This window comes from Watersipora subatra, chromosome 3 (assembly GCF_963576615.1).
Source record: "Watersipora subatra chromosome 3, tzWatSuba1.1, whole genome shotgun sequence".
In the NCBI taxonomy this organism is placed as follows: Eukaryota; Metazoa; Bryozoa; class Gymnolaemata; order Cheilostomatida; family Watersiporidae; genus Watersipora; species Watersipora subatra.
The window spans coordinates 68,391,637-68,414,547 of NC_088710.1; the positions used below are offsets into that span (position 1 = coordinate 68,391,637).

At 35.7% G+C, this 22,911-nt stretch overlaps 2 protein-coding genes across 2 annotated transcripts; both read left to right on the forward strand.

Moving 5' to 3' along the window:
* Positions 1-81: 81 nt before the first annotated feature.
* On the forward strand, positions 82-8,561 carry LOC137391560 (uncharacterized). The gene is made up of 7 exons (XM_068078070.1): positions 82-187; positions 5,250-5,363; positions 6,360-6,476; positions 7,089-7,163; positions 7,305-7,413; positions 7,529-7,667; positions 8,145-8,561. Exons 1-7 carry the CDS (start codon positions 174-176, stop codon positions 8,150-8,152), a joined length of 576 nt encoding a protein of 191 aa, XP_067934171.1. The 5' UTR covers positions 82-173; the 3' UTR covers positions 8,153-8,561.
* Positions 8,562-11,721: 3,160 nt separating this feature from the next.
* On the forward strand, positions 11,722-20,522 carry LOC137389985 (uncharacterized). Its single transcript, XM_068076190.1, has 4 exons — positions 11,722-11,861; positions 18,649-18,732; positions 18,824-18,981; positions 20,158-20,522. The coding sequence occupies exons 1-4, from the start codon at positions 11,797-11,799 to the stop codon at positions 20,163-20,165; spliced, it is 315 nt and encodes a 104-aa protein (XP_067932291.1). The 5' UTR covers positions 11,722-11,796; the 3' UTR covers positions 20,166-20,522.
* The last annotated feature ends 2,389 nt before the right edge of the window (positions 20,523-22,911 follow it).

Genomic DNA, 22,911 nt, shown 5'->3' on the forward strand with positions numbered 1-22,911 from the left:
AAAAATATTGCAGTCCGATATTGAATTTATCGTTACTACAGATTACAGGATGCGCATTTGGAATAAGACACGCCCTCTCTTCACGAATCCGCTCGCGCTGTATGTAAACACAAATCATGAGAAATCTCCGCGTCGAATGTTGATTGAGTCAGTATTTCGTCCTGATAGAAAATATGGAGCCACAACCGTACGTATTTGTAAGATAATGAAAACATTTTTTACCGTTGGGTAACTACTCGTTTTGTAATTTTAGTATTTTTTTCAAGTTTTTGTATTTTGAAACAACTTTTAGTGTAATAAATTTTAGAACGAACTTCTAGACCAGACGCCATACTGATCGAACACTGTCTTTTGGTTCAACAAACACATTGATGCACCACATAGCCAAGCTTTTGGTTATTTGGGAATTTCTATTTGATAAAAATGTTGTTTCGGTCTCCTCTAGTTTTCAATTTGCAGTATTTATTCACCTTTTAATATTTCTCTTTGTTGAGGCATGCTTATGAAATATGTTGTATTAACATCTAATGTGCAGGGCACGAAAAAACAATTTCGTGTTATTAAAATGTCCTGATGAACTGCGCTCATACGTGTGTGCATATTAGCTATCATTCATTTCTTACTGCTCAGGTCATTCCTTGAAGTATAAAGGCAACAAATGATCATTACTATTTTTGTACCATGAAACATCTGTTTTTGGGTGTTGACTGCTGAGCCACGCATTACATCCTTGTCAAAAATTGATGTTTTTACACAACATTGTTTCAATGCAAAAAAGTTACTTAGAACGCTCTCGATGTCGAAAGCAACTGATGCAAATACACAACAATGGTGATACTTAGCTTTGAGTACAGATGCTTAGTCTAAGACATTAGCAATTCTATATTTTAAACAACTAGCATTTTTAATAACTAGTGGCCAGTGATGGGTTGGTTACCAGTTTTTGGTTTTGAATTCTCTAAAGTTTATTGAGCGTTTATGGCTTCTGTTATCTCTACCAACTTTATACAAAGTATAGTCTTTTAATAACCTTGCCTAGTACACTTGCAGATTCAAAACCTGACTCATCTCTAATTGGATTGATTTTGTCACCTAAACTAATTGGCAGAAGTTGACTAATATTCATGCTGAGCTGAGACCAGTAGGTACAATGCTACTAGGCAGTTTTTGAAAACATCGTAAAAGTAGTTCAAATCGAGTATAAATGGCTTAAAAAATAATTTAAAAAATCATGGCAGCTGATTTAGTATTCAAAGGAGTACGATTACAAGATATTTATGAGATTTAACAAAGAACAAATTTTGTATCCAATTTAAGTTGAGTCTAACCCAGGAACTGTCTCCCTTATCCTATCTTTGAATCGGTGTAAAAGTTTTAACACGAATCCGGATGCAGATATATATGCCTACTTTGCCGCTTTTATGAATTCCCTTATCTGTAGCTTTGCGATTTATCATTAAGTAAATAGCAAATCGAGAGATACATTTCCTGACTTGGTTTCTGTTTAAGTTGGATAGGAAAATGCTCCTCATTAAATGTTTAATTTTGTTTCTTTATTAACTCTTTTGCTACCGAATTAATTTCTTTGTTGGGACTATTACGTATTCAGTATTAGTATTCAGTAATTACGTATTCAGTAAAACCTAATATTTGACAGGGGTGCGTATAAATCGTCATAACTTTTTAACCGCATGGTCTATAAAATATATGCTAATATCAAATTAATTAGCATAAAGTTTTACATCAGTTGATATCATGGAAAATAGCTCAAATGCTTTGCAGAATGTGAAAGAACACTTTTTCAGACATTTTCGAAAAGACCATGAGCATGTCCGAGTCGGAGTATTTGTCATTATTATTACATTTTACGACATTGTTATTACTGATATATATAAGTATAAATACTTTCAGTTATACTATTGTTCAATAAAAATCACCCAAAGTCCTTTAATCTAAAATGAGTAAAAATTTATCGCTGTAATGTGTCTAGCACGACTGGTCATTGCTAAGAAGAAACTGCAATAAAATATAAGTGTTTTTGCAAAGCGAGACTACGCTCAACATGGGTTGTGAACATGTTTTTATTGGCTCAACGCATGCGAATAATTATTTCTTTTCGTTCAAGGACAGATATGACAGGCTAATTTATCAACTACTCACTTATCAGAAATGATTTGTTCAAAGCGTACTAAAGCCGCATCATGCGGCTCTTGGCCAGACGAAAACGCTTTGCCGAGCCATACGATGCAGTTCGGGGTAGCGAAAGATTTAATATACAATAATAGATCATGCAATACAGTAATAGATCATGCACAAAATTATATAATACCATAACATGTTAGTTTATGGAAAACGCTTTGCCGAGCCATACGATGCAGTTCGGGTTGCGGAAGATTTAATATACAATAATAGATCATGCAATACAGTAATAGATCATGCACAGAATTATATAATACCATAAAATGTTAGTTTATGCCACACAGAAAACAGCCGGTTTATGATGTTCAGACAAACCAATTCTAGATCATCAATTTGGGTTTGTAGGTCTGAGCTAAGCACTTGATGTTTAATAAAAATGTGAACTGTGCTTTGGTATGTAAACCCGCATCAACATCAAGGATGACTATTTTTATCAATACTTACTCATGGATAGTTGCCTAAATGCATAGAAAATCAGTTCTGAAGATTATTTTCATAAAGGTTTGTAGCGGGTTCTGCCCAGATTCATTCTTCAGGCCTTTGGATTCCATGTTGATTTGATCGTCAACTGCTGTTTATGTATCATAGCTCTCTGCCAGCTTCAACTCATGGGTTTAGAGTTTATTCATTTGAATGTAAATTTAGGGGATGAGTCTGAATCACCTTGCAAGTCTGAATGAACTTGTTACGGGAATCCTAGTTGTGCCCATGTTTTTTATTCTATAATTTATGGCAAGACGTATTTGGGTAAAACTCTCAATGCTAATGGATTGCTTAAATTTTTTAACAATTAAGGGAGATAGTCTATCTAAAAGTTTGGACAGGCAAAGTGTACATGATCATCTACAAGCTTGTTACTGTAGTTTGCACGTATAACATACATGTGCAAAATGTGATAATCTAATCAGTTGAATTGCCATATTACTAGCGAGGGCTGTATATTGAAAGGTCTAAAACTACAATTAGAACTACTATTTTATAGTTGCTGCGCGTTTGTACGAAACGAAAACTATGAAAGAGTAAAAAGAATCATTTCTTTTCTAATAGTTTAGATGGGAAGATTTTTAGCAGGTCAACGAAGTGTGGCAAGCGCCACAAGCACATTGTTTGTAACGTAATGGCAAAATACCATAAAACCTGTATTTGAACACTAACTTCGTTTGAGCGCCACTATGGGAGAAGGGTTGAAAAATAGAGTGACTCCCTTTAATTGAATGATAGATTATTATTATTATAAAGCTTATAAATTTGCAGATTTATAGCATATTATTTGATAGCATGATCGTGGTAATCTCAACTCAGCTTACAATGGATCGACGCTTGTAACTCCTGTTCTATTGCACATAAAAAGCCAGTTTTGGCTGCAAACTGTTGCAAACATATCGATGAGTGCAATGAGCTTTTATGCAATCTTGTTAAATATAGTTATAAAATAAAAATATGCCCTCAAAGGTAAAATAAAATAAAAACTTTAAAGCTCCAACAAATAGCAACGCAGGCTATAAGATCATCGTGCGTTAATTGCAAGCTACACTATAGATATCAACTGGTAGAGACATGTACATGTATCAGCTTCCTTATGTATATTTATTTAGAGAGTTGGAGCACAACAAGTTGAAGGTATGTTAGCAAATTTCTTGCATCCAAAAGGGTTAATGTCGCACCACCGGAAGGAGAGTGCAAAATATGGGCGACATTCGGTTTGCCCGTGAAAAAGTGAATCGAAAATTTAAATTTATCTTCTCAACATTCCGACAAGGCGTTTGAAAAATATTACGCCAACCTTATTTGAACGTCACCTCTACTAAAGCGCCATTCTAAGGGAAGGGCTGAAAATTACAGTGCCATGGCATTTAAATGAAGGTTTTACGGTAGATGTTGTTGTAATGTAAGGGCAAAATATGGGACAAGTTGTCAGGATCGATCTGATGGCAAACCAGGTAAATCGCAGACTTGCTTCATCATTGCTGACACATATTCTGGCACATATACCTTGATGAACCACCAAAATCATTTATTGGCTCTGCCAACGCTATTATAGAGCCAAAATGAAAGCCAAGTTAGTGCCAATAGATAGCTCATAGTTCCTGATCAGCTGCTTGTTCCGTGTGATGCACTATGTGTTCATTAGTAAGCATTTGGGAACATCTTCACTTCCTTGTACAGTACTCATCTTCTGATGGTTTACTGAAGCTGGCCTTCCCCTGTTGGAAGCTGTAGATAAAAAGTCATGTAGCGCTAATCAGTGTTAGGAATGGATGATGCAATGAGGTGTTTATGCAATCGATACTGCTTAGTTCCGACACTCGAGAGGGCATGGGAAGATCCTTGTAAACATAATTATATTGCAATTACTTTACTTAGCCTATATAGTCAGCGTATCATTGCTGCTTCATGGGCTCTACACATTTAAATTCTGTGAAGTTCTTATGTCCAACTCGTAAATTTGACGCATTTAAAACGGTTGCCCCTCTTCCAGTCAGCGGTTATTTTCTTATGTATCTGCAGATCAACTACATCAAAGTGTCGTTTCCAGTCTCTAATGATTATTCTCGTATATTGAGTATATCGTATACTATATATAATATGCATATATTATATGTACAAGTCATATTTGTAATATATATAATATAGTATTTGTATAGTATATATAATATAGTATATGATATATATAATGTCATAGACGATATTATATATATCTTATCATTGAATTCGTGAAACCAGTGAGGTCTCACCTCAACCTTGCCATTCTTCCTCCTTCCACTCCACATACCCACTTGTTCACAGTCACTATGTAATATTTTATTAGTTATCAGACATTCAATGACTAGATTAAAGAGACTTAAGACTGTTGCAGAAGGAAACTACTTGCAGGGTTTATTAAAATAAAGAAAATTATTGGAATATCTACTAAAAGGTCTTATCAAGTCAGATGCTGATTACAGTATATCAAGTCTGTTGAACAGACAACTACCAAACTAGCAAACATCTATGTGAACATGGAAACATGGAACATGCAAACAACATGTGAAGCCAGGGTTTGTTTGCAGATGGACAACAAGTTGGAGTAAGAGAAGTCCTGAGCCCGCAGCAGGAGTTTCAAATGTTTCCCCCAGCGCTACGTCTTCTCCTCAGCCGGATACCCGTTCCGTATATCAACAAAAGTATAAAAAATTTCTCTGCTTTATTTCAATACTAAGGCAATATTGAGAGTATATTCCAGGCTTCAATACAACGTTCAATGTTCCTAGTTTTTGCCTAAAATTAATTTACTCACCTTAATATACATAGAGTATCCAAGTATTGAAGGTTTGTATCCTTAATATACATAGAGTATCCAAGTATTGAAGGTTTGTACCCTTAATATACATAGAGTATCCAAGTATTGATGGTTTGTCACCTTAATATACATAGAGTATCCAAGTATTGAAGGTTTCTCACCTTAATATACATAGAGTATCCAAGTATTGAAGGTTTCTCACCTTAATATACATAGAGTATCCAAGTATTGAAAGTTTGTCACCTTAATATACATAGAATATCCAAGTATTGAAGGTTTGTACCCTTAATATACATAGAGTATCCAAGTATTGAAGGTTTCTCACCTTAATATACATAGAGTATCCAAGTATTGAAGGTTTCTCACCTTAATATACATAGAGTATCCAAGTATTGAAAGTTTGTCACCTTAATATACATAGAATATCCAAGTATTGAAGGTTTGTACCCTTAATATACATAGAGTATCCAAGTATTGAAGATTTGTCACCTTAATATACATAGAGTATCAAAATATTGAAGGTTTGTCACCTTAATATACATAGAGTATCCAAGTATTGAAGGTTTGTCACCTTAATATACATAGAGTATCCAAGTATTGAAGGTTTGTCACCTTAATATACATAGAGTATCCAAGTATTGAAGGTTTGTCACCTTAATATACATAGAGTATCCAAGTATTGAAGGTTTGTACCCTATCACAACCTCACTAATCACTGCTTGCTGTTCAAGTCTCCACCTTTATTGTATTGTTATATATATTATATTATAACAAGTTACGTTATTTTATCATCAGATTCTGAATCTAAGCTTATGATGCTGATGACTTTATATGTAGTGGTCTCAGTTATTGTCTAATCTACCTACAAGTCTCTTTCTAGTTCGAGTCCAGGCCAAAGATGTAAACATTGGAGAGAGTGGTCACCTGAAGGATCCAACAATGGTGCCAATGCCTCATCTGGTCCTCCGCCATCTTTTTGTCCGATGACTCAGCGCAGGTGCAGTTAAATAACTTATTGATAATGTATGCTTAAAGTTGGACAATAGATACACAGTCGATAAATAGAAGACCCTGTGTACACAAATACTGTGACCTATCTACAGCAAATGCCTGTGGATATAGTTAACTGACATGCGAAAAGTAAATGAAAATCAGCAGTATTTAACGTTACCAACTTAAATTTCCGCATAGTTTTGGCTAAAAATTAAATTTTGGTGAGGTGTTACTTATGCAAAAAGAACAATAAGAATCATCAGGGTTTTTCGAATATCAAGTGGAGACAACTTTGATGCTGTATATATTATCAAAGTTGTATACTATGCTTCCTCATTTCCATTAAGGAATTGCCACTTTTGCAAGTTGTGTTAAAATCTAAAAGTAAAACAAGTAAAAACTTGTCTGATTAAAATCATTTCTTTTGAAACAAAGTAGACAAGCTTTAAAAATTGACCTTTGAAATATAGCTGTCATCCTAAAGATCAGCCTGTGCAACCACCACTCTAGTCTATAAGGTTTGTTAAACAAATTTCCTGTCATTCATTTGTCAATAGATGTGATCGATTTCTTAGCAGCAAAACTGATGATATTACATATAAGCATATGTCTGTAGGTGGGAAAGGAAGAGTTTGGAGCCATCCAATGAGGTATCCGAGGCTACCTACAAGTCTACAGTTACACAGCCAAAGTAAGTTTTTCTATTGTATGTTTGATATGCTTCCTGTTCCATTTCATACCTCAGCTCTGTTGTTGAAGACTCACTTCTCAGATGATTCACTTCGTAACTTTTGAATTAACCCGCTGAAATTAATAAAGATTCTTGTTCTAGCTGGAGGCCGGGCTGGGGCTGGGGAAGAGGAGAGAGGAGGTGGGACAGGAAGCAGTCTAATCTGGTGGAGCCTGGAGCCGCGGTAGGCACCGGGGCAGCTGTTGGCTCTGTAAGTGTACATTTATAACAGATGCGACATCTTTTGTACATAGAAATGCAGTCAATTAATTACATTATAATGACAATCAATTTCCAACTCGCATAGCTCTTTCTATTACTGTTAGGCGGCTAACTCACTGGAACGACTGAGTCCTTGCGCTCAAAAGCTAGAGGCCTTTATTCACTGCGCCAAGAATAATTCTGGAGACCTCAACCTCTGTTATGGATTTAATAGGGCATTGAAGGAATGCATAGTGAAACATGGTCAGTACATATACGTTTTGATGGTCACAGTTGAGAGCAAGCAATATATTGATTGATATAGCAGCAAGTATTATACAAAAAGACACCTAATTATCCTTCCTTTGTCTTACAAAGATGGTAGGTATATCTGGTATAACCACTTTTCCTACTTATTTCTTACAGGAACCCATAAGCTTGTCAAGGGAGGTTCATTGCCAGGATAATTGTACTTTGCTGTCACTGGCTACTAACTAAGCAAATTAGCCTGATTTTACTACTATAAAAATCGAGTCATACTTGAGAGATTTTCTGTTAAAATACAGGACAAATCTATCTACAGGTGCAGCTGGACAGTTTGGTTGTGCCAGTCTGTTCCGACATGTTTCTAATCTCTTGTTCACTGGTTCTCTAGAGAGATATTATTTATGATGTATTCAAATTATGGAATACCTGAATCCCATTTTCTTAAGCCCCATCAGCAGTCTTATTCTGTTTCAGGCGTGTAGGTGGTCTGTAACTGCTAAGGAGTCACCCGTCAAGGCACTCTGAGAGATTCGCGTTCATCTTCTCGTGTCATACAGCTATTGCCAAAATTATGAAACTACATGGCAGTTTTGCTTAACGCTTGAGTCACTCCCGTCAATCAATAGAGTTGTGCTATTTTTTAATCATCTTTCTATTGTCTTCAAACAAAATTTTCTGTATTATGTTAACAATTCATCATTGTGTTTGAATTTGCTCTTGTGATATCAGTCTGTGGTGTGCATTTTGTCATGTACTGTATATTGATAATGAGATATCATTTTTATGTAAGTATATTTTTATTGCTATATTCAGCTGAAGTCTTACACTTGTGATAACTTGTTGAATGTTCCAGTATTATAAACATAGCGTTTATGCTTTGCCTATGGTTCATTTCATGTCTTCTCGTAATTGCGATCTAGTCAGATCAATCGCACTATTTTGCGCACCTACACGCCATCCCGTGTTGCTCTGCTCAGCGCATTGCATTAGCTTGCAATTAAAGTTTTGGATATAATTAGGAATGAATGGATATTACTTACCATTGTCAGTGCACTAGAAGCTTTTAATGCCATACTGTAAGATGATTCTGACAAGATAAATGTTCTGTGATATCACAATCAAAGTAAATTTAATGCATGTATTTGCTATTTTGATGCAACAAGATTCATCAAAAACTAAATCCGAGAACTGAGTTTGACTTCCTGCGTTTGAGTTAAAATGAAACCACCTCAACTATTCAGTGTTTTCCAAGAATCAAAGCTAAAACAAAACAACACAAAATTTCATGTATGCATCATTTTGAGGCCTTACATCCATAGATATATATACCTAGATTGGCCAATAATAGCTAGTCCCATTGGTGGCTTTGTCAGACTTAAATGCCATGACGCAACGTCACTGTATTGTACCTTATGCTTGACTGACCGCAAGATTCATCATTAGTTTACAATGGCTGAAGCTGAGAAGAGTGTGTCAGCTGCTACTAAGGTGAGTTTTTTACTACTTTTAATATCAAAGATAGGCTTGGAACTCCTAAATATCAGCTGTAAGGCTTTATAGTAAAAACTAGAACAGTGTTCATACCAATAGTGAACATATTTTCCCCATATTTGACACTTTGAAAAAATTATTGAAGACAATCAAATCAGCAGACATCATTGTTTGTCAAGTTACTATCAACTTCAACTTGTTTGATTCATTAACTGATTGACTCTCTCTTGGAAGGTTTCCTTAACTTTGCCCAAGGAGCTGCTTGTGTAATACTGCTACTTTGTGATGCTTGAGTCATTAATTTGGATATCATCTTGCTATAAATCACTAAGTCAGAATGGAATTCATATTCATTGCTATTTTGGCAGCGATCTCACCATTATTCATCAAGCTCACAGTCATCTGAGAAGACTAGTAAGAATTGCTGCGTTGCTTTTGGATGTTCAAATTATCCAAGAAAATGCCCAGAGAAAAGCTTCCACAGGTAGGACAATATAACAAACATTCACCCTGCTAATCGTTGGGAGAATTCATGAACATACTACATGAGCATGGCTTGGAGCATGGTTATCTTTGGCTATAATCAGGCTTAAAAGTTTCCATTATTTGACAAGGTTGATGCTACACTTCTCAAAGGCAAAAAGTCAATAATCCAATGAGCAAAAAACACCACTAATTGTATGTATCTTTTATTACTTGTTAAGTTTTCCTACTGCTGCTGATCGCAAGGATGCCTGGATTAAAGCAGTGAGACGAGAACAGTGGACCCCAAGTAAATCTTCTGTACTTTGTTCAGACCACTTCACTAGTGACAGCTACCAAGTATCACCTGGTATTGGGAAAAAAGCTAGATTGAAGGCCAATACCATACCAACATTAGAGTTTGTCTTTTAAGACATTGATAAAATTCAAATTTATCAAAGACAACTGTTGTAATGAAGGATAACTTATATCTCCCTCTCTCGCAAATGCTAGCATTAGCTGCTATTGTATGTATTTAATTTTACATTTTAAATAATCACATTTCCTTGTATTATTTTTTGATTGTTGCTTTTTGAAAGCATGTGGTAAATTATGACAATAACCAACATCTTCTTTCTGTTACAATATCTTGTTTTGAGTGTTTTATTTGCATTTTTAGAGTATGGAAACCAAGCAATATATATTTAATTGTTCGATATATAAATAAATTGCACCAACATGCGAGTATATTAACATACGAGCTCAGTCTCGGAACGCATTAAGCTCGTAAGTTGAAGTATGACTGTATAAGTTTTTAGCTTTTAAGAGCTTGTAATCACCTTCTCATATATTTCACACCTACAACACAACAGAGTAAGGTATGGTGAATCTTATGACACCAAATAACTGCAATGTGAATTTTGTTGCAGGTCAACCTTTAACTTGCTTATGCATATTGTACAAATAACTTGATATTGTCCTTTCGTGACTGGCTTCTTAGTGGTGGCAATTAGTGCTAGCCTGGCAAAGCTTTTCATCAATCCAGCGCTACTAAGCAACACTCTTGTCGCTTTCTCGCTGTGGTTGCAAACCTCAATCACCACAGGCGAAGACAAAGTCAAGCCACCCTGATTCTTAACTGTAATTAGGGAATTCGTTGCTTGGTTTACATCAACGTTGGTAACATCCACGATGCTAGTGATACAATCATTACACTTTAGCTTTGGTGACCTAGCCAGCTGTAAAATCATCATTCTGTCTCATTTTTGACTTCAGACATACTTGCATACTCATCATATTTAGTCATGTTTAGTTCAGCATATTAGTCTATTTACCTAGCCAAGGTCTGGCTCTTTGAGTGGGTGGGCTATTTCCCCTCTCCATTCCCCTTCTCTCTTTTCCCCTTCTAACTTATTCTTTGGAGAAGGGGAAAAGAGAGAATGGGGATAAGAGAGGGTTGCAAATAAAGCCATGATGGCTCATGATTTGTGTGCAACAATTCATAGCTTTTATAGTTTTAATCTATGGTGGTTATCAGATATTATCACAGAATTGCTTTAGTTTACTGGATTATGTATACAAGAAGGTTTTTATGTGAAAATAAATGTAATTTTGTTACCTTCTTCCCATTAGATTCATTGTAAACAGCAGTGCAGTCAAGCGTGAGGTACAATACAGTGACGTTGCGTCGTGCTATTTAGGTCTGACAGGCTTTTTCCTTATTGGCCAATCTAGGTATATATATCTATATATTGAGCAACATGACACTTTTATACAGTATATACTATGCTGGCAAACAGCTTGATGGATGGTAGATACAATCAATTGATTTCGCAATTATGTTGAAAATTGACATAAAAAGGTTTTCAATTGATTTGTGGATAAACAGAATATGTTACCAAGTCACATGACACAAAGTGCTTATAAATTATAGTCGGTCTGTACTATATTCTGGTTGTAAACCGTGCTTCAGTCTAATTGTTAGTACAGTACATGTACACCATATGCTATACTGTACGTACAAAATTGGTCGATTTGGAGTTACTTATCCTATCTTTGTAATATCCGGTTTCCGAACTTCTGCAGAAAAGCTTTTGTTTTGACCGCCCTACGTAAACTGCATTTCGTGAAGGTTTCTTCCCACGACCGGTTAGTTATCTAGATAATATTAGGTATGTCTAGTCGGATGTCCTGCGGAGTAGGTGCTGTAGCTTTGCTCACAGCAACACATATATTCAGGTTAGTATATATAATTACACATGCCATTTTTATTTGGCTTTCACCAAATAAATATCTGAATGCACGTAAGATACCAATACAATGCTTGTATTTGTCGGTAAACTCTGAATAGAAGCAAACAAAGACGAGAAAATTCAAAGAATCGATCGAAATGAATCTCAATATTATTTAATTTTTTCTAGCCATACTAAATATGAAAAATACGCCATAAACTTATTAGTAGCTATGACATAACTTTTTTTACTGGCTTTTGGCTGATTTTCAGACCCAGATTGAAGTGGTATTACAATCCAATCTGAAATTCAACAACCATATACAGTTCAAGATCTTGCAAGCTAAGCGCCAGTTAGGCATGCTCAAGCGTGCTCTTCATGCGTCTTCTTTGGCTTACACTAGTCTCTGCAGACCGCATCTAAAATATGTTGCAGCAGTTTGGGATACTTCGCTTGAATATTTTAAAAATGACATCGAAATGGTGCATCACAACGCAATAAGATTCATAAGTCAGCTGAAAGGTAGGAAAAACATCACTGAAGTGCGCAATAACTTGCAACTAGATACACATGCTGACAGATGTACCAAAAATTATTACATTCTATTTGTGTTTCTCCTAGTTGCATAATAAGGCAACAATTTTGATATACAACTGCTGGTTAAGGACTAAAAATATCTGAGGTGCACCACTTGTTTTTACTCTAGTGCGTACTAATGAAGAAGTGGTAAGAGGAAGAGATAATAGAGCGGAGATAAGCTTACTCTAAAGATAGCCTTCATACTAGTAATAAATTTTTCTATCAGTCTTATGTATACTCTGCAACATACATGGGAGAAATAACATAATAACTCAACAAGAAGCTACATTTTTCATTTGTAAGAGATTTACCGACGTATGTGGCATGATCTGAAAAAAGTTTGGCTTAACCTTAGCCGACAGCACACACTAATTCATCTACATAATAAGTTAAAGCAGGTTTCAAAGACTTCATAGTAAGCTCATAGTCTTTAGATGAGATATTCTCTGTCTAATTTTCTTCAATGACACAGTTGGGTCACATCAATAGACCTCATCATTAGTGGTACGTATTAGGGACCACTAATACCAGCTGTTGTAGTTCTAGTAGCTGACCGACTCTCATATCTTATTGATGTTCAAACCAGTTTTTTTGATTTTTGCTGATATATATGTGTGTGTGTTTATATACATATTTATAGGCCCATATAGTATATATATGTGTGTATACATATATACCTATATATACATGTATATTTCTCAAAGTATGTCCGTGTGTCGTATGTTGTATATCTGTCTGTCATTCCGGCTATAGTTATTGTTAGAATAGCTGTAGCTGGACGACAATGCTGATGCATCGTTACAGTAATGCTGATGCAACTAGCTTACTGAAATTGCTAGCTTACTAGCTTAGAATTAGTAAGCTTACTAGCCTACTTAGCTTATAAGCTGATTTTTAAAACCCGGGCAACGCCGGGAGTAGTGTTGGGTCGGTATCTAATTTAGTGCCGGATCGGATATCCTTGCACACTTTTATCGGTTTTCCTAGTATCGGTATCCTCGGTATTTACCATCTTCGGTATCCTTTGCCAACTAAGAAAGTTCGGTATTGTCGGTATGTTGGTACTATTGTTTGGTATGTGGTTATCAGTGTGTCTTTAAATGGTTTAAACTTTAAATCATAACTGTCTCGAACAATTTTTATCGTTGTGCAAAAAGTAGCCTGTGCAAAAAAACATTCTTTAGTCAGCAGTATATTCTTACGGCAAAGAGACTCCTTGTTTTACAAAGCCAAAAAAGAAAAGAAAGATGGAAATATAATTTTCATGATAGATGTGTTTATTGTTTATTCTATTAAAAAATATAGTTATTGATACAAACGTTATGTATAATAAAGAACAGATAGATCATGGCAAGGGGCTCTCTTTGTTAAATATACTGAAACAGTTTAAAAAAATCTTACTATCACATATATTGTAATCAGGTAATGTAATCACATAATTATTCGCAGTCCAATTAGAGTCCAGTCCCGTTAGAGTCTTTATACGTCCTCCCATCTGTGTAGAACTCCCAAACCTTTGAGGCTGGTGGCATTGTCAATGTAACGTAATATACCGTACAGCATGAATTTATTCGCGGAGTTATATTTCGCGAAAATTGTCTTTTAATGCATATTCGCAAATGAATTTATTCGCGGCTGAAAACTGCCACTCTCTAGGAAAAGTTAACTCTATTACGTCTAGCAATAGAGTTAACCTTACGCATGCGTGGCTACGCGCATTGCGCGTTTTGTTTTCTATTTAGCTTACAACTACGGGTGGATCGTGCTAAGCTATAAATTCATTGTTGCGTTCAGAGGTTTTCACGAATATTCATAGATTTGGAGGCCTTTGATGAACCAACAATTTGTGGTAAGTAATGAGTTTTTTCTCAAAACCATTTACTTAATTAGTTGAATTTTACTTTGGTTCTTCGGTATAACGCAATATTTATTTTTTCTATCCTTACCGCTTCATTATTTGTTTTAGTGTGAGAGAGATATTTTTCATCATACACGCGAGCACAATGACTGCAAGGGTGGTCTATGTCATTTTTAAAAGATCACCAATTATTCAGGGAGGTCTGGAAATTGAGGTAGAAGTGACTGCAGCTACTTACGAAGAGAATATATCTGTTTAAAAAAGGAACAAAAACGCCTTTACAAGCACAAATCTTTGGCCAACCGGCAGAACTTTGCAATAGTAATCCACGAGGAGAGTTCTGATGATAACTTCCTTACCAGCTATGTAGTAGCGAGAGAATCGCCTTTAACATCTACTCAAGACAGTGACAGCGATATAGAGCTGCTATTACCACAATAACTAATCAGAGAGCACCATTACACACTAGTATTCACTTATCAAGAGTATCAGTTTAATTTTATTGCTCTAGACAACCGCCATATAGACTAAACTGTTTATATTTACTCCATTCATCGTTTGTAAAATTGTATTTGTTTTTGAAACATTGTATTTGTACACTCAAGTTTGTAATAAATTATAATATATCTATACATGAAATAAAATATATAATTTAATCATGTTTGCTGCAGCGATATCAAAGACTTGTTGTCGATGAAGGGGTTGACTGGTTGCTTTTCTGTCTGGTTGCTTTGCTTCTAGGTTGACTGGTTGCTTCTCTGCCAATATTTCTGCCACGGTGAATATCACTACTTGTCTCTAGTTTTCGTAATCGGAGTAAGTTGTTTCATTCTCAATCTGCAGCAAACACAAAAAAGAAAAAATATTAATAAGTGTTAAGAAAGTACAAAAACAATACCTGAAGTATTTAATGAAAGCGATCAGTTTTTAAACAAACGAATTAACTAATGCAGTTCATTATAGAAAAAACGTATCTGCACTGCAAAAAAAATACATACCATAATGTCCAGATCATAATCGTCCTCAACTTCGGTAATAGAGATTGATGGAGTTGATTTCAATGTAAAAAGACTGGGAGAGATTTTTTGCGATGACGAAGCCATGCCGAATAACTTGTGAAAACCTTGAATAATTTTGTAAAGTTTGATGCAATGGCAATAAAACTCGAAGCCCGGCGATGATTTTAAAGAAGTTTTGGAACTCGGCTACGTTTAGTACTTCTGCCCAGTGGCTATTTTTGCGATGACGCCATTCTGCATATCTTGTGACAACCTTGAATAATTTTGTAAAGAAATGTGATGCATTTGCAATGGTGTTAGCTCAAAGCCCAGGCAATGGTTTTAAGAATGTTTTGAAACTCAGCTACGTTTAGTATTTATATTAAAAACTAACCTAGCGGCTAGTTTTTAATTTGATGCAGTAGTTGTTCTTCCTTGTGATTAAAAATAGAACTAATTATTCACGGAATTTTATAATTCGCGGAGTTGTCTGTTCGCGAAATCGCGAATTTTTATAACCAACGAATATTTTCATCCTGTACGGTAATAGTAGATACAGTAAGCGTGGAAATTTTCGTTGAATTTGTTCGCCAATGCGTGCTGAGATTAGCATGTTTGTCATGAAGCGTTTTAAAAATCTCTCCGGATATCCGTATAACCATTTACCGGTAGACTTTCACGGATAAATACCGATCATATCAAACCGGCCACGAATACCTAGCTGACACCGAAAATGAGTGGTTTCCTCGGATACCGAGAATCCCTCGGTATCGGTAAGAGCGGATAACCCAATACCGGCCCAACACTAGCCGGGAGGCACATCTAGTTATATATATTTCTTCAAGTATGTCTGTATGTCGTATATTTGTCTGTCATTTCAGCTATAGCTATTATTAGAACAGCGGAGCTGGACAATGCTGATGTAAAGTCATGGAGTACTCTCATTAGAAGCCTAGCCTTATATTATTATTATTAACTAGCTTAGTGAAATTTTCCATTGGCAATATGCCAAGCTAATAGCTTGAAAGGTACAGTTGTTTGACAAAGTTTAAAAACCTTTACAGTTGTTTTTATTTTTCTCTTAATTTTTGTCAACTACACAAAACACTTCTCTCATGATATGTAGTTTGAAAGTAAGAATAGGAAATGTTGTTATATGTTAAATACAAATGTTATACATATGTTAAAAAACCTGTTGTTCTTGTTTTGATGGCATATATATATTATGTTCCTCATCATACATAAGGCGCAAACAAATAATATTTAAGCTAGCACAATTTAAACCCCTGTTGAATGTCTATCGTAAACTAGTAGATGTATTTTTTAAGGAATCAATAAGATAATCACGAATCTAAACATAATACATCTCGTTAGCCTTAACTAATTTTCTCAATGGAAACTCTGTCTGATGCATGCATAGTAAGCATTAGGCCTAGTTGGTAGTTAGGCTCTTTCTGTTTTTGAAATCTAGTACCTACATCTACACAAAGCATGTCTGATTGGAACTCTAACAATAAGCTTGTCTTTATTTTTCACATGTCATCATAAATTATCAGAACAAATAGCCAGCCTTTCACTATCTAAATTTTTATCTTTTATCTGAAATTCAACTGCGCTTAGCCATTCGGCCTCCTATGGAGGTGAGAAGTTGTACTTTTACAGTAAGTGATGTAAGGGGGCGAGGATCTCGGTCAGATTTGAGCATTTCTTGAGCAGCGCATGTGTGTAGATCAACCAATTGCTTTCTCAGTTGGTGAGGAGTCTCACTGTAATCACGTTGATCTGTCTAGTAAAAATGTGTGTTACTTCTAAAGTGAATTTTTCATCTGTAAACTGATTGATTTGTTAAATGTATATTTAGAAGTTGATACATGAAAGGATAGATGGTTAGAATAGAGAGATGCTTTGGGCCCAACATATATACACAGCAGTATTCTAACGTCTCCAGCTCTCTAATGTTAATAGGAGTACACATCTAAATCTAAGACTTCATTTAGAATCTTCTATCTACTGTAGTACAAATACTCTCTTGCATTCGTTTCACCTTTTCAAATCTGAAAAGTAACTGCATCCGACTGAGATGTAATATTACCAAAGTGTAACATATGTAGGCTACTTGGTGCTGGGCTATAACCCCTGTAATGGCTCTTATTTGACCCGCTACATGTACATAGTTACTGACATAGCTCTCATAGAAATGTAATCTGAACTTGACTAAATTCTCCTAACTAATTAACATTTTAGTCCTTATAGTCTTACGAGCACTTTTTCTGCGCAGTTTGATGATTTCATTGATTTTTGGCTTCTTTTTACATTTTATGTATGCATTTTCTGCTTTAGCCTTCATGACCTCACCTTTTTGAGTCACATTAGCATAAGACGTGTACATCCACTACGTGTTCATCCACTAAGTGTACATCCACTATGTGCGGAAGTTGCTTATTAAAGAGGAGTTACACTAAAGGCTGATTGTAACATTCTCTAGTTGTCACGACTCTACAATGAACTACACAAACATCATTATGCATGTGAAAGTCCCATGTCTAATAAAGGCTAATAAATCCAAGTTGCTATCACACCCTCTGAATATATACAAGTGAGATTTTTTTCAATATACACTCCATTCAGTATACCAATACATACCGTACAATGTATCTATGAGAATACAACACTAGTTGTTTATTTTTTATCCGTCTTTGCTTTTACCAGTGGGTTTGTCTTTTTCCAGTTAGAGCTTTGCAGTTGTACAAACCCATGTTTTAATGCATCAACTTTTGAAGCAATCTATTTCTCAAAGTTCCCTTTCAAGCTGGTAAAGGGATAAATAATGCTGCTTTGCTGTAAGTTTTAGGCAGCTTTGTGCTGATGAAACTTTCTCTGTGAGTTGATCAAACTAAACAACATCAGCATCATTTATGTCAATTAAATAGCTGCACAACACTGTGAGAAACGTAATGTTGACTGCAAAGTGCTGCGCAAGGAGTTATTTTGTAATGGTTTGTTGATAAAATCTTTGATTAAACATTAATAGGATGACGCTCAAGGTGTATGTGTAGGTACGTTTGTTAATGGGGAATAAACCAGTTGTAAGATTTATGAAAACCATTTCGCTTCTGATTTTATGATACACAAAACAATGCACGTAATGGAAATCACAAATTTGTACAGAGTAACAACAATGCCATTAAAAGTAAGCCCTATTAAACACATTTTCTTGAAAACACGATCGTTGAATAGAAAATTTTTATTAGCTCAGGTTAAATTCGACGAGGGCTCCTAGCCCTAACTCATTCCTCTGCGAATCTTAGTTTTGAATGAGTGTACAAGTCATTAATTCGGCACTATTATTATTATTGCAGAACTTGGTGGGAGTGGAGGAGATACCCTCAAGGATACTACGCACCCTCAATGACAGCTCCAGCTGGGCAGCAACAACCGGAGAAGTAATACCTAGTAGTGTTGCATCTTAGATGAATAATAACGGTGCAGTGAGAGCTGAGTTGCAGATGAAAAGTCGTGTTTATGATTTTTTAGTTGGCGACCCGGTCTTATAGCTCAAGGGAGGAGAGGGCCTTTCAATCCCTGTGCTCAGCAGCTTGACGCTTTTCTCCAATGTTCCAAGACTAATGCTAATGACTTGAATGTCTGCTATTCCTTCAATGAAGCTCTAAGGGAGTGCAGAGAAAAGAATAGTTAGTTATTACTGTTTTGTTGATTTTTTGTAATCGTCCGTCATCTGTAGGAAGTACATTTTGTCTGAATTTCTGTAATTTGTTATTTATAGTTATTGGTCGCTTTCTTTCATGTTATTCGACTGGTGCAGCAGATTCACTTTAATTCCAAAGGTGTTAGGCTTGCTGCTTTTTTTTCACTGACTGTCCTATACCGCCAACCATTTGTCGATTGCTGTAATGCTTTCCTGATTGGTTATTTTTTCAAAGCCCAGCATAACAGATAACTATTAGTGATTTATCGGTTGATTTGGTACCAGTCAGTGTCAGTATTTGTCCTCTCATCGAATTATGGAAAAACATAAATTGACTTGGATTGCTGATAAATAAAAAACAAACAATACAATTTGTTGAGTACTTTATTTGGGTCCTAAGATGACAAATTAAAGATTATAAACTGTTGTGTATGTATCAGCTTATCGAAATACTGTCTTTGATTGATTATAACCCCTGCATGCGTAGATAGCTCTTGGCACGATTGATTATCCATCCTTTTTCACTGATACTCTGACATATTCTGTATCAACCCTGCTACAGTTTGTTGCGCATCACATTGGCATTCCTTTAAAGACATCACTCAACATCTCATGTACACTTCTGTTTAGACCATAGTCATTCTTTTTGTAAACAAACTATTATAGGATCGCACAGTGTTACTGACACTAATAACAAATTGATTTCCTTGTGGAGATTTCAAATCCAAGTTTTTTTGCTGGTCAGCAATGATCTACGCATGCTTATTTAGTCATTTATAGAGAGCTGATTATCAGGTTTTGTTGCAAGACTCGTATCTGACCTTAAGTAGTGGTGATGTAAACCCATACCTACTATATAACTTTTTAAATCGATTGACGTTATACCAAAATCCCTGTTGCCAAACCTTTATATAATAGCATGGTTAAGATGATCTATTCTTAGTGCTATGCACTGTTGTGGTGTTTTAGTGTCTACAGTTCACTACTGTGGTGTTTTGGTGTCTACAGTTCACTACTGTGGTGTTTTGGTGTCTACAGTTCACTACTGTGGTGTTTTGGTGTTTACCCTAAAGACATATATTCTCTTATTACGATTTGCATTTTGATTCATCTGTTCCACCAACTGTTTGACTCATTCACCTGTTATTGGTGTTTATTGTAGGAATGTAAGAAGTGAGCCAGATCTGCACAGAGCTGCGTTTAAAGTTTCCCTCTCACTGGTAGAATTTGCTAATAATTCTACTTGATGATCGGTGTATTGATTTCAAAATGCATTTTCTTATATTCAATATTTTATAACATAGCTGTTTGTATGCTTACATTTTCATGGAAATCACGATGAGTTATATTTTTGTGTGAAATGCTAACATGGATTGTGACTGATAATGGGTATCTGGTAGGCATACTAGCCTTTGTTTGTAAAACTCTCTAGGAATAACATTTTTTCTTCCATTGTTCTTGGAGTGTTCATCCTGTTCTACGTGATATACGTTGTGCTAATAAAATCATTGTTGGCAGCTAATGCCATTGGTGCACAAAGCGTATTATGTTGAAATAAAAGCAACTGAATTCTCGTCTTAAAGAATGTCTCGTGTTGGAAGAAACCTCAGATTAGCTGAGCGAGGCAGGCGCCGGTAAGTGCACTACTTTTTTTCACATGTTGTATTGTCCAGGGTGATTACATACTTCACCTTCTGTAAAGTATTTCTTGTCAACATAGCGGGAGGCACATGCTGATTATAATTATAATGAGCTAACTTGTGCAATGTATTTGCTACTACAGTGGTAAGAGATCATTGGAGCCTGTCATTAAGCCAGGAGAGGATAAATCATTGTCTAAGCAGCATCTTGCGCCAGCCAATAAATCTCTTTCACAACCTTCAACCAATAAAGCTCTTGCACAACCTTCAGCTGCCTCAAACTTTCTGTCTTCTCTGGCGGTAGGTAGATATGTAGGTGTGCAGGAAGAGTACAATTCTCAGTTCGTTCTATGTGACATTAGCGTAGACCCCTTTGAATTATTCAGGGTTTCAAGGTAGAGGTGGTAGTTATTTATAAGACTAATGTGTCTTATGAGGATCATGATCTTGCCTGTACTTTTATAAGGATGCATTTCTGGCTGAAATCGTTTGAAAAACATCTTAACCTTGAAAATCACAGAATAGATTTGTTCACCCTTTAATAGCAACTAATATGATAGTTTGATGAGAAAGGAGATGCTGTTTGTAGTGTGGGTACAGGTTGCATCCAACAATCCATATGGTTAGAAATGAGATTCCTGCATCTGATAAGGTAGCCGATACACATGCAGTTTTCTAGTTTGTTATGATGATGATAAAATCAAGAGATGGATGGTTAGTAAGCAGCGCATAGTGTAAGTAGCTTGAACAACTTTTAAACTAACTACGTTAGGTATGCCAATTTATGCAGTTTTCTAAAATCAAGAGATCAGTTTCATGCAACATTTCTTTCAAGGCTGTTCCCTTTGTGAACAGCCTTGGAGGAAATGTGATATACATGTAGAGTATAAATACCGTACAGGATGAAAATATTCGTTGGTTATAAAAATTCGCAATTTCGCGAACAGACAACTCCGCGAATTATAAAATTTGTGAATAATTAGTTCTATTTTTAATCACAAGGGAGAATAACTACTGCATCAAATTAAAAACTAGCCGCTAGGCTGGTCTTTAATATAAATACTAAACGTAGTTGAGTTTCAAAACATTTTTAAAATCATTACCTGGGCTTTGAGCCAACACCATTGCCAATGCATCACATTTATTTACAAAATTATTCAAGGTTGTCACAAGATATGCAGAATGGCGTCATCGCAAAAAATCTCTCCTAGTCTTTTTACATTGAAATCAACTCCATCAATCTCTAATACTGAAGTTGAGGACGATCATGATTCTGATCTGGACATTATGGTATGTATTTGATTTGCAGTGCAGATACGTTTTTCCATAATCAACTGCATTAGTTAATTCTTTTGTTTAAAAACTGATCGCTTTCATTAAATACTTCAGCTATTGTTTTTGTACTTCCTTAACACTCGTTAATATTTTTTCTTTTTTGTGTTTACTGCAGATTGAGAATGAAACAACCTACTCCGATTACGAAAACTAAAGACACGTAGTAATAATCATCAAGGCAAGAATATTGGCAGAGAAGCAACCAGTCAACCTAGACCCCTTCATCGACAACTCATTGATATCGCTGCAGCAAACATGATTCAATTATATATTTTATTTCATGTGTAGATATATTATAATTTATTACAAACTTGAGTGTACAAATAAAATATTTCAAATACAAATAAAATTTTACAAACGATGAATGGAGTAAATATAAACAGTTTCGTCCATATGGCGGTTGTCTAGCAATAAAATGAAACTGGTACTCTTGATATGTGAATACTAGCGTGTAATGGTGCTCTCTGACTAGTTATTTTGGTAATAGCAGCTCTGTCACCTTCTTGGGTAGATGTTGAAGGCGATTCTCTGGCTACGACATGGCTGGTAAGGACGTTATCATCAGAACTCTCCTCGTGGTTTACTATTGCAAAGTTCTGCCGGTTGGACAAAGATTTGTGCTCGTAAAGGCGTTTTTGTTCTTTTTTTAAAAGCATATATATTCTCCTCGTAAGTAGCTGCGGTCACTTCAACCTTAATTTCCAGACCTCCCTGAATGATTGGTGATCTTCTAAGAATGACATCTGTTATATAATCGTGCGTACTCACATGTGGTTGAAGCAAAGAAGAAAGCTCTCTCAATCCCCCGACGCCTTTATACTTGCCTTGACTTCTCGTACCTTCCCGTAACCTCTCGTACCTTCCCGTAACCTCTCGTAACTACCTGTAACTACCATGACCTCGGGCATTAGTGTAGCCCGCGGCCCACCAACTCGATTATA